This window comes from Primulina eburnea, chromosome 8 (genome assembly GCF_022965805.1).
Source record: "Primulina eburnea isolate SZY01 chromosome 8, ASM2296580v1, whole genome shotgun sequence".
NCBI classification, from domain to species: domain Eukaryota; kingdom Viridiplantae; phylum Streptophyta; class Magnoliopsida; order Lamiales; family Gesneriaceae; genus Primulina; species Primulina eburnea.
In genome coordinates this window covers 41923095-41935493 of record NC_133108.1, presented here as the reverse complement: position 1 = coordinate 41935493, position 12399 = coordinate 41923095, and the positions used below count along the sequence as shown (strand labels likewise).

The 12399-nt window shown below is 36.1% G+C and overlaps 2 protein-coding genes across 3 annotated transcripts; one reads left to right on the top strand and one right to left on the bottom strand.

Moving 5' to 3' along the window:
• The first annotated feature begins 2744 nt into the window (after positions 1–2744).
• On the top strand, positions 2745–8523 carry LOC140839900 (protein DETOXIFICATION 44, chloroplastic). Of its 2 annotated transcripts, XM_073206888.1 has the most exons (14): positions 2964–3170; positions 3247–3368; positions 4343–4375; positions 4456–4501; positions 4590–4720; positions 4998–5133; positions 5455–5551; positions 5661–5761; positions 6231–6394; positions 6492–6563; positions 6684–6800; positions 7351–7446; positions 7528–7649; positions 8073–8523. In XM_073206888.1, exons 2-14 carry the CDS (start codon positions 3354–3356, stop codon positions 8128–8130), a joined length of 1188 nt encoding a protein of 395 aa, XP_073062989.1. In that variant the 5' UTR covers positions 2964–3170; positions 3247–3353; the 3' UTR covers positions 8131–8523. The 2 variants fall into 2 exon arrangements, with proteins under 2 accessions (XP_073062988.1, XP_073062989.1); XM_073206887.1 differs by having other exon boundaries at positions 2745–3170; positions 4343–4501.
• A 583-nt stretch (positions 8524–9106) lies between these two features.
• Positions 9107–12130, bottom strand: LOC140839899 (probable leucine-rich repeat receptor-like protein kinase IMK3). Its single transcript, XM_073206886.1, has 2 exons — positions 9999–12130; positions 9107–9912 (listed from the first exon to the last, which is right to left on the bottom strand). Exons 1-2 carry the CDS (start codon positions 11836–11838, stop codon positions 9281–9283), a joined length of 2472 nt encoding a protein of 823 aa, XP_073062987.1. The 5' UTR covers positions 11839–12130; the 3' UTR covers positions 9107–9280.
• Between the last annotated feature and the right edge of the window lie 269 nt (positions 12131–12399).

Here is a 12399-nt window from a genome sequence, read left to right as displayed (position 1 = left end):
TAATAGTGTTTTAAATTAAATAATATGCTCAATAAATTATGACATGATTAATAAATTAATGTCTGCTAGTGCACATCGTTTATTATATTTGTTTTAACTATATTTTCATATATTTCTAATTTAATTAATAAACAATGATTTTTTTAACTTAAGTCTCGTAGATTTGTTTATTTGTTTGAGTAAATTTTTTATGAGACATATCTATCCGTGAAACGTATCCATCTAATCTATATTTAAGACGGAAAATAATGACTATTTGTGTAATTATTTTCCTAACACAATAAAAAAAATAATTTCTACAATAAGAAGATAAAAATATTACTCCCAAAAGAATACTATCAGTGTTTCTAGAATCGGATCACATCGATCGGCTCAACCCGAACCGGTCACGAGTTCGATATGAAACACCCTAAAAATTTGTTTGGCGGTAAAAATGTCTAAAATCGGTCAAAACCAACCAAAAACCTTCCGGAAAACCAGCCAACCGGGTTTTTTTGAATTATTTGACGCTTATATACATCTTATATGTAAGTTTAAATATAAATTTGGATAAATATATCTTTTTTATTATTTATATACATATTTAAAATCTATATAATTTAAAATATATCATTAATGATATTATATTATTATTTTATATAATACAACTGTTTTTCGGTTTGACTGTCAGTTCAACCGATTGAATTGTCTTTAAGCTAAGGCAAAAACTTGTGTGAGACGGTCTCACGGATCATATTTGTGAGACGGATATCTTATTTGGGTCACCCATGAAAAAATATTACTTTTTATGCTAACAGTATTACTTTTTATTGTGAATATAGGTAGGGTTGACCCGTCTCACGGATTATGACCCGTGAGACGGTCTCACATGAGATTCACTCTTAAACTAAATCGATCCGATTATGAAAATATTGGATATTGTGTATCAAACAAGAGGTGACATAAAAATGAGATCTTAGTATCTTGATATGTCTAAAGTCAAAAAATATACTCTCTTTTATGATTTCTATTATATAAAAATATTGAACATTTAAACTCTTGCATTAACTATTTTTAATCTCCAATAACATACAAATTTGCTTTCCTAAATTATCTCTTCCCCGTAAAAAAATTAATACCATTACTATTATTTATAAAAGAAAACAAACCCTAACAAAAAATATTAAACAAATTAAATTAGCTTTTTATATATAATACAAGAGCAGATATTTTATTAATATTACTTAAAAAATGAGATACATTATAAAATCTAGTCAAAGATTTCCAAAGGCAGGGAGCTCCTTCTCGAGGGAACAAGTAATATATCCCCACGTTACTTTGCTGCTATAAATACTCCCCCAATTTGCATTCATTTCTCCCTCAACCCTCATTTTTATTTCTGAATATAATACTGATGCCGATTTCCGCTTGATTAAAGTATGGAGAACCCGCTAAGCTCAGGAGGGATAGCGCCGGCGATCTTGCTTACAACTCTCGGGTGATAGATCAGATCATCTCGCCGGCGCTATCCATCCTGAGTTTCATGGTTTCTTTGTGCTGTCTTTGCTTTGAGATCTTGGATTCCTTGGAGGAGGGCTGCCTGCACGCTCCATAGTTCGTTTTCATTTACCCATGCTCGTATGTCTTATGAGATTTAATTATTTCTGAGTTATGCTGAATCGCGGAACTAGGAATATGGTTCTGTTCCGTCAGAATTTTAAACTCTATAATCTTATATATTTTAAATTGATCTATCCAGACTAATATTATATTAATCCAAAATTTATATATAATTTTTTTTTAAAAAAAAATTGGGTTACCGATCTTTATTTAGATATGTGGCTCCGTCCCTGGTTATGATCTTTTTATTTTTCCTTTTTTTGGGTATTTTAAATCCTCGAACAATGAATTTTGATCCTTTGCCTGAATGGGTATTTTCCATGCAGGAATTAGAAGCCGTGGACCTTGTTAAGAAATTGAAAAAGAATATCTATGACTTTTGTCGTTTAAGTAATGTTAGTATTATTACACAAATATTTTAAATCGAATTTTAACACCAAGTTTCGACTGCTTTCGACAAATATTGCCCCTCAATATAATTATATTTATTATATATTCGACATTTTTTTATATATATGATGAATGTAGGAAATCAAGTCGTAATCACTAAATTTATCGGTATTTATTTATTTGAGATCAATGTTTTTTATATGGTTTAAATGAAAAATTAAAATTTATGTTACATACATTAAAATATACATAAATAAAAATAAACCGCATTTTTAAACTATCATTAATTAAACAAAAAATAAGTTTTTTAAATTACGGAGAAACTATCATTAATTAAACAAAAAATAACTTTTTTAAATTATGGAGAAACTATCATTAATTAAACAAAAAATAAGTATATATATTATAAATCATATATATACTAGTATATTTTTCGACGACCACGACAATGATGAAGGAGTGGGTCTCATGTGAGACCGTATCACGGATCTTAATCTGTAAGATGGGTCGACCAACTCATATTCACAATAGCATAAAAAGTAATACATTTTTATGGATGATCCAAATAAGAGATCCATCTCATAAATATGATATGTGAGACCGTTATACACAAATTTTTATAATAAAGAAAGAATGCGCATCTAACATTCATATGTGGATGGATCGGTTCCTTCCAACCGTATTACCTGATTCAAGCGAAGAAAAATCGGAAACTCTGATGTAATTGCTCACGTGGCCATTGGATATATTTGATTACCTGGAATTGCATAACAGCCGTTAAAATTCTACAACAAAGATTTATCCAGCAACATCTATCTACCCAAAAATTCTTTCTTCCCAGAAGATTCATCGATGGCGTGTAGTTTCTTACACCACTGCCACGGCCATTTTCTCCTTTCTTGCCACTTCAGTCTCAAATATTATGGAAATTTACCGGATCAAAACGTTCCACAATACAAGTTTTCTACCAAAAGCGCCAATCATGTTTCTCCTCGATTTCGGAAAATCCAGAAATTGTCAGCTGCCAAAAGCTCCAACAACGTGCCACGAAAGGTGAATTCCATTGTGACGGATGATCGGGACAGTGGGTGTGAGTGTGACCCGGATCCGGGCCCAGAACTTGATGATGTTTCTGGCGGTTCTGTTTCGAATTCTTTCTCTTCGTTGGTGCATCGTTTAGGGTACTTTGTTTTCGTGTATTTCTGCAGTTACGTTGTGATTTATCGGTTTGATGGGTTAACATTTTTGGCTCTGTAGGAGTGAATTCAAGTTAGATGGACTTGGGATGGAGATTTTGTCGATTGCACTGCCAGCAACATTGGCTCTTGCTGCTGACCCTATTGCTTCACTTGTAGATACGGCATATGTTGGCCATTTGGGTAACTTTTTTTTTTGGATGACCGATTGGTTGTTTTTTGTTTTAGTAATTGCATGGGATTAAGAATTCACCTGAAAAGGTATTCCTTAAAGTTGTGACAGTCTTGAATCTGGCAGATGTTGTGAGCTATAGATTGTTTGCATTTGGAACTCTATGGAAGGATTTGATAGTATCCATTTTCCGTGTTCGATTAGTGTCTGAAGATATTGGAACAATAATTTCCTACTTTATTAGGTAGAGTAACAATTATCATATCCCACACTTCAGGATTAGAACATAACCTAAACCGGATCACATATTTAGACCAATCATTTGGTTCTAAAACATGTTTTACTTCGTGTTTTCAAATTTTTATGATTGTAAATCATACACATGTTCATTCAGATTTTTATAAGAAATGCCTGGTTTCAAGAAGTAAATGACTGAAATTGGGAAGCAAGAAAGCTTGAAATTTTGAGTTTTCCTTTAGTAGGATCATCTAAGCCGAAAATTTCTTGTCCTCGCTGGAATAGTATCATTGCTAATTTTTATGCTTTTCAGAGTTTTGTAAGCTTTTGATGGGGTATTTATATAGGTGAAATCAGAGGCATATACCCTAGATGTTCCCCTCTCAAATTTGCCTCATTACTGCCATAAATTGGTTATTTCAGGAGCGACTTTAATTTCTCGTATAATAGCTGGTGATGTTATCATATTCACGATCTCTACTTTTAATGTCATTACTACCCCCTTTGAGTTCTTGGCATAGGAGGAATTTTGGGCCTGGGCTTCATGGGTCACTGACCAGACTCGGGCTTTACAGTGTGTCACATATGTAGGCTCATAACTTTCCGTGTATATCGGATGATGTCACTCTTTCATATGTTACGCCTGTTGTCATTAGAATAACTTCCACGCATTTCCCAGAAATCATTTAATTTGATTTTTCGAGTTCATCACGAGCATGTTTCTAAACTTACGGTGTCGTGTTTCTAGGGTCTGCTGAACTTGCAGCAGTTGGTGTATCAGGTGCAGTGTTCAACCTTGTGTCTAAATTGTTCAATGTACCTCTGCTGAATATAACGACATCCTTTGTCGCTGAAGAGCAGGCATCAGTTAAAATGGCTGCTGATGACTCTCCTCAAACTGATCAAGGTAATTTGAAACCATCATATACAGTCAATTCCTGGTTCTGTGGTCCTTTTTCTCATCATCATGTTTATTCGATAATATTGTCTTGCAGAGCAGCAAAACAAGATGCTCCTTCCTTCGGTATCAACTTCTATAATGCTTGCTGCAGCCCTTGGCGTCATAGAAACTGTTGCCCTTTTCACAGGCTCCAGTTTCCTATTGAATTCCATCGGTATACCTGTTGTATGTGTTACTCAGCTGATGAAGGAACTTCATATTTGGTCTATTTTAACTTACTTACAATTCTAGACTTCTCCATCCTTGAATGGTTGATGAACAATATGCACAATAGAATGTCATTTCAGTTCTCTGTTTGGCAATCATATTTTTTGTTTTGCTAGCTGAAGCAACAAGGGATTTGGTTTGTTAGTGAAACTTGTACTCATTGTCCCAGTTAAATTAGCCATGATCCATAGAAAACTTTGCGTGCTTACCCTTACTCACATTTGGCTTATTGTAGGATTCACCAATGCGTATGCCAGCTGAACAATTTCTTACTCTGAGGGCCTTCGGTGCACCACCAATTGTAGTAGCGCTTGCCGCGCAAGGAACTTTCAGAGGATTCAAAGATACAAAGACACCATTATTTGCTGTTGGCAAGTATCATGTTGCAAAAATTTTTCAGTACATCCTACATGCGCTCACTAGCATACTGTAGAAATCATCCCTTTTGGGTGTTTTTATTATTATTGAAGAGTGCTAGTTCTCCAATCTGAGGGTGCAACTTGATGTGATTTTTAAAAGGATGACTACCTATGTATGATCTTTCTTAGAATCTCAGTAAAAAAGCACTAGCATTTGACTTGACTCTAGCTAAAAAAAAATTTAGATAGTGGCAATTACAGCGGGGCTAGTTAGGACATTTCTATGTCACGATGTTCAGTTATCCCTGACCATGACTGGTGTGGTTTTTTTAGGTGTTGGGAACCTACTAAATGCAATACTAGATCCAATACTGATATTCTTATGTGGGCTTGGTGTTGGTGGTGCTGCCATGTCTACTGTGATTTCTGAGTATGTCGTCGATGTGGTAAAACTAATTCTGTATTTGCATCACACAAAGTATAACATGATAACACAGACTTCCCTTGTCATGTTTAGATTTTTTGTATATGTTTATCAGGTACTTGATAGCCGTAATTCTTCTATGTAAGCTGAACGATGAAGTCCTACTTATAGCTCCAAGTATCAGTGGGCAGAGGATTTTTCAATACCTTAAATCCGGTATGTCGATGAAGAACGTAGATAGTTGTTTAATTACTCGATTTGGTTATATTAGCCAATCTGAAGTTGATGACTTGAAAGTAGAAATTGGTGATCGGCATATTGTAGGTTCTTTACATCCAAAACTTCAAACATGGCTTATTTTGAGATCTCCTTGACATCAGCAGAATTTATCGTCCAGAAACAAGTCGTTTTGCTATTAATCTGTGATCAGAAAAAATCCTTGTCAAAGCATGAAGTTTGAGGAACACTTCATGTTTTTAAAATTTAAAACTAAAACTTAGTAAGCAACTGAATAATGATCCAATAATGTCCGTGTATGTCAAATACGGAACGACTGTTGGTCTAAAACCATAATCAATCATCCATATCACTTCTATGGCCAAATAAACATTTTGACTGGCATAAAAAATTCAAATACATGAGCCAAATTCAGTTGTCGACATTTCTTTTTAATTTCATTTCCCAGGAGCTCTCCTGACAGGAAGAACTATAGCAGTTCTTATGACTACAACATTAGCTACGTCCATGGCTGCACGTGAAGGTCCCATAGAAATGGCTGGGCATCAGATTTGTTTTCAAGTTTGGCTAGCCTTATCTTTGCTGAATGATGGTTTAGCACTTGCAGGGCAGGTAAAAATGTGAGATTTTTCAGGCATAATAAACACATTCAGGCAACACTTTTGGTGTTTCTTTGGAGGAGGCTTAAGTAGTTCCCATATTTTCACAGGCTCTACTTGCTAGTGACTATTCTCAAGGGAACTACGGTCTGGCACGGCAACTGGTTTACAAAGTGCTGCAGGTACAAACCATCTGATTCTCAACCATCTATAACTTTTTGTGCATTTTAAATTTATATTCTATGTTGATTGATTAGAATGGTTACCTTGCTGAATGTTCTATTCATTTGATGATTATTCAGGTTGGTTTAATCATGGGCCTGGCTTTGGCTGTAATCTTGTTCATTGGATTCGGTTCTCTTTCTAGCTTATTTAGTCCAGACTCAGAAGTTCTTGGAATAGCGAGATCAGGAACATTGGTAAGAATAATTTAAATTCTGCAGGAATTCTTCCTGAATTTGGCTCACGCGCAGGAGGTGGTACTGATTGCTTGAAGAGGATCAAATACAGTATCGTAATACAGTTATATCTCTTTAAACCTCGTAGACTTGGTTTTTAAGTGAGCTAACTCATATGCCACTAAAGGTATTCAGAGCACTTCAGAATTCTTGGATTAGATCAATAGAATAATATTGAGGGTGTATTCTATTCTCTATTGGAATGAAAGCATGGCCTTGGGTTTTTTCGCTGAGGATTTGTAGGAGAGTGTTCCTTAAACCTATCATAATGAACTTTAGCAGCATTTGATATTTCTGGACTCTGGTGTATAACTTTCTTACTTTTTAACATAAATCCTTTCACAGCCAGGGCTTTATGAACTAGTGACAAATTAATGCCAACGTTACATATTTTGAATATATTTTTTTGCGAAATGGAGCCTGATAATAATGTTTAAGAATCCTGTTTAGCAAAGGATACAGAGCCATTGTTTTACTGAAACATGTTTGATCACTTATTTTTGTGTTGTAGTTTGTTGCTGGATCTCAGCCGATGAATGCTGTTGCATTCGTTTTGGATGGGCTTTATTATGGGGTTTCAGACTTTGGATTTGCTGCATATTCCATGGTAATGTTGTTTTACATTTGTTTGTAGATCCCTCGTCAGATACTCTGTTACTAAATAATTCAGTTTCGCTTGGATAAGCAGGCTCTTGTTGGACTGATCTCTTCAGTTTTCATATTGATGACTGCTCCTCTGTTTGGTCTTGCCGGTGTCTGGAGTGGGCTGTTTCTATTTATGACTTTGCGTGTACTCGCTGGTGTATTAAGGTGAAAAAGTGACTATAATAAAATTCTCATGAATCATCGACATTCCTCTTTCTTTTCTTTTTTAACTTGAACTGGAGCTAAAATTGTTTTTGGTCACAAGAAAGTCTAATACTGAGTTGGCTTGATTAGTGTTCAAGTTCAAGCTAATTTTGTTTAATTGAATTTTATTTTCTAGCTCTAGCTTGTGAGCTGATTTAGTTGTAAATGTATTTATTAAAATATTAATAAATACATCCTAGAGCGTGGATGATTTTTGAGCTATCAAACAAAATAGTCTGTGCTCAAAATATAATGAACATGTTTGAGCTGAGCCAGAATTTGATAATTTCAAGTTAAGATTGAATAACATCAATATTGCAGACTCTTACTCATGTTCATGCTTCTTAACCTCGTGCAACGCCGCTAAGTGGTTATTATTTACAGGCTTAACTCTAGAAGCGGACCATGGAGATTGCTCTGGCCAGATAATGAAAAAGAGTAACATTTGAGCTGCTTATGATTTTCTTTAAGATCTTTCCGGGTTTATGCGAAATGCCTCCAAAGAGTTTTTTTTCTTTGGGTGGCTGACCCTACCTCATCAGGGGCGACTTTGAACACAGATTTGTTTTATGGAACTTTATGACGTCGATGGTTTATATCTAGGTGCGCCTACCTGTTATCTCGAGAGAATACCAACATCTAAAATGCAAGCCATATCTTCATTTTCATTGACCATAGTCGAACAGCTTGGCTTATACAGGGAACAAATCAACATAATATTCCCACCTCGATTTGTAAGTTTGATTTGTAAAGTTCAAACATTCAGTTTTATTGTATTGATCAGGTTCTTGTAAACTGGTTTAGTTATGCAATGCAAATTCCAGTTTCCACTCAAGCGTGCACTTCATTATTGCGAAGTTTAGTTTGAGTAATTTCATATGATTCTTTAAAATCATCTATATTATTGCCAACACAAACCATAAGGGTGTATTTGGATGGGAAGTCCTTGTAGAAAAAGTAATCCATTTGTGCTACTCCTTGTCTCACTTGAAAATGTTTCTCCATTGGCATGCATAAATTAATTTCTTAAATAATTATGACGTTTATAATTATGGCGTTTTTAAAGTGGAGTGAGTCTCATGTGAGACCGTCTCACGGATCTTAATTTGTGAGACGGGTCAACCCTACCCATATTCAATATAAAAAGTAATACTCTGAGCTTAAAAAGTAATACTTTTTTATGGATTACCCAAATAAGAGATCCGTCTCACAAATACAACCCGTGAGACCGTCTCACACAAGTTTTTGTCTTTAAAGTGATGTATATATATTTGGATTTTGGATACGGATCCCCCTATTTTTTTACGATGTAAACTAGTGATTGTATTAAATAAATAAATAATACATTTTTATGGAAACATTTAATATAAAAATAGAAACAAACTTCTATAAAAACATATATATTCATTCTCACAAGTATTTAGCTAGAACATATTACATGAGCAAAAGAATACAACCTCATATACGTATACTACATGCATGGAGTAAACTGTTGAAAAAAAGATCTATAATTGTAATATCATATCAAAGCAAAATTATTAATTAAAGAATGAAAGAATAAATAATATAGTGAACACTTCAATTCTCAAAATTTACTCAACTCTTTTTTCAACTGCTGCGGTTGTACCATCACCAGAAGCTGGTAGAATAACCTTAGTGTCCATTTCTGGTTTTATCTCCTCCAGTTTCTGCAGAACTTGGGGAGCCTCAGGCCGAGCTGTGGGCGAGGGGTCGACACAATGGAGGGCTAATTTCAAAGTATTCAATAATTCATCGCGTATATTTGGCGCATCCCTCAAAAGCTCTACATCGAAAACTTCATCACTCCATTCATCTTTAACTGTTGATGCCACCCACTGAGGCAGGTCGAGCCCATCTGTGGCCTCGCTTGGGGATTTCCCTGTTAAGAGCTCCAGTAATATAACACCGAGGCTAAAAACATCGGTCTTTGTGGTGGCATTCTTGATCTTAGAAAGCTCTGGTGCACGATATCCCATTGTGCCTGCTGTGGCTACGATGTTCATGTTGGCAGCACTAGTCATGAGTCGAGAGAGGCCAACATCTGCTATTTCAGGATTGTTTTGCTCATCAAGAAGAACGTTGCTCGAGGTAAGATTTCCGTGTACTATATCTTGTTCGGTGTGGAGATAGCAAAGTCCTTGAGTTATACCTATGGCTATTGACATTCTTTTTGGCCACTGAATGTTTGTTTCTGGCCCTCTAGCTGCATACACCGTATAAAACTGTGATGGTTAGCAAACAAAAAGAAAAATTTAGTTGCGTAGATTATGGTCGAATGAGTAAACTAACCATGGAGAAAGGAAGCAAGGCTTCCATTAGGCATGTAATCATAGACGAGAAGCTTTTCCCCTTTAGGTCCAAGGTAATAAGCTCGAAGTGCCAAGATATTCGGGTGCCGAATCTTTCCAAGTTCTGAAACCTCGATTTCAAATTCATTTTGTGGCTTAGTGATCTTCTCTCTGAGCCTTTTTACAGCAACTACGTTGTTGTCTTCCAATGTTGCCTTGTATGCTGTTCCATAACTGCTCTTTCCCATTATCTCTGCAGTAGCACACAACAAATCATCAGCTGTAAATACAAAAGGCCCGTCAAAATGGACTAATTTTCCTCCTGTTTCGCCTCCGGATTCGACTATATTCCCTGCTGCTGGAGTTGCCTTTGCCAGAACACCACCTGCTTTACTATTTCTTGAAGCTGCCTTCTTTTTGATCAAGCAGCACATCAAAACACAGCATAGAATTAGTAGGACAATTAACAGGGCTCCAGCAGATATGAGAATTATGTCCTTTGAGCTCAATTTTCGGAGATGTTTTTTGGGTGAAGGCAGATTTTTGGGTTGGAGAGAAGTACATGGAGTCGAGCTACTGTATCCACACAGCTGAATGTTGCCCATAAACGAGCTCGAACTAAATCTACTTGCAAGAAGAGATGGGACGGTCCCCGAAAGATTATTGTATGAAACGTTGAACGTATCAAGATGGGGTAAGTTCACCAGGGAAGTTGGTATTTCCATTGAGAGATTATTGAGTGAAAGATCAAGAAAGGTAAGAGTGGTGATGTTACCAATGGTCCCTGGAATCTGCCCTTTGAACCTGTTGCTACTCAAGTTTAGAACAGAAAGATTCCTTAAATTTTCGACTGATCCCGGGATCTGGCTATATAAATTGTTGTTTTCCAGATTTACGGTTGCCAGAGAAGAGAGATTGGTGAGACTCAGAGGAAAGGTTCCGGTGATTGCATTGTTTGATAAATCCAGGGAGTTTAGCTTCAAGAGATTACCAAACTCTTCGGGTATGTTCCCATTGATTCGGTTGTAACTTAAATTCATAGACTGAAGATTATAAGAATGGCTGCTATTGTTGCTGCTCCAAGAATCAGGAATAGAACCAGAAAGATTGTTATTTTGAAGGGCAAGGAAAGTTAAAGAAGGGTTCTGCGAAAGTGTTGATGGAATATAACCAGAAAGGCCATTGAAGCTCAGATTAAACCTATACAACCTTGTGGAATTTGCAATACTTGGAGGAATCGTACCAGTGAGCTGATTATTACTAAGATCAAGAGTTTGTAAAACCAAACAGTTACCGATTGATGGAGGGATCGAGCCCGAAAGCCGGTTATTGAAAAGATAAATCCCTCTGAGATTCGGAAGGAAACCGAGGGATGTTGGCACCGGTCCAACAAGAAAGTTGTCATGGAGGCTGAGTCGTCGGAGTGCCTGAAGTTGCCCAATATTTTCAGAGATTCGGCCGCCTAATCCCTTCCATGGAAGCTGGATAGCTATAACTTGTCCATTAACACACTTGATGCCAGTCCATTCACCAGAACAAGCACCATTACTGGTGTCATTCCAGCTCTTTAACACCCCTTTCGAATCGACCAGTTCATGCTTTATTGCCTGGAGAGCTTGATAATCTGCTTGCGTGACAATCACCCCGTCCCATTTCTCACCCGAAACGAGCCCCAGACCAGAAAATAGCACGAGAAAAATGCAAAGCAGGAGGTGGGGTTTCCTCCAATTTTCTATCTTGGTATCTGAATCACCCCTGCCCCGACCAGTATTTCCATTACTCGGACAACCCGAAAACCCAACCGAGCCGTTTCGAAATGGCTCCTGAATCGGAACACCCATGAACTATTATCAAGTTCAAATTAGTTTAATGCAGAAACGAGAAAGAAAATAAGTATATGGAAGCTCAATTTTTTGTTGTTGTTGCAGGTCTCTTTTTCTTGATGGAATCTAGGATTCGTTGAAGAAAGAAAAAAAGATAAAGATTGGATTTTTGGAGTGGAGGGGAAAATGGTGGAGAGTAAAAATAAATGGTTTCTAGTTTAATATATCTCAACGGCTAGTTTACGTAGGATACACAGATTCGAGACATATGATACGGGTAAATATTTTCGGCGACCAACAACATTAATAGAATCTTGGAATTATTATTAAAAACAGCATCTCAATATTCATAACATAACGACTATATTTTGATAGGTGTCCTTCTTTCTACTCAACCGTTGCCTGACCTTGACTTTTTTCTCTTCTGTTTTCAGTCTTGTCGTCACGATTTTTAGGATGCTAGTTTTATAAAACAATCTTTATTTTTAGACAGTTTTTTTTTATTAAAAAAACGTTTTTTATTTTAGTTTTAATTATGAAATATGAATTCGAGCTTTTTAAGTATTTGCATTAAACAAT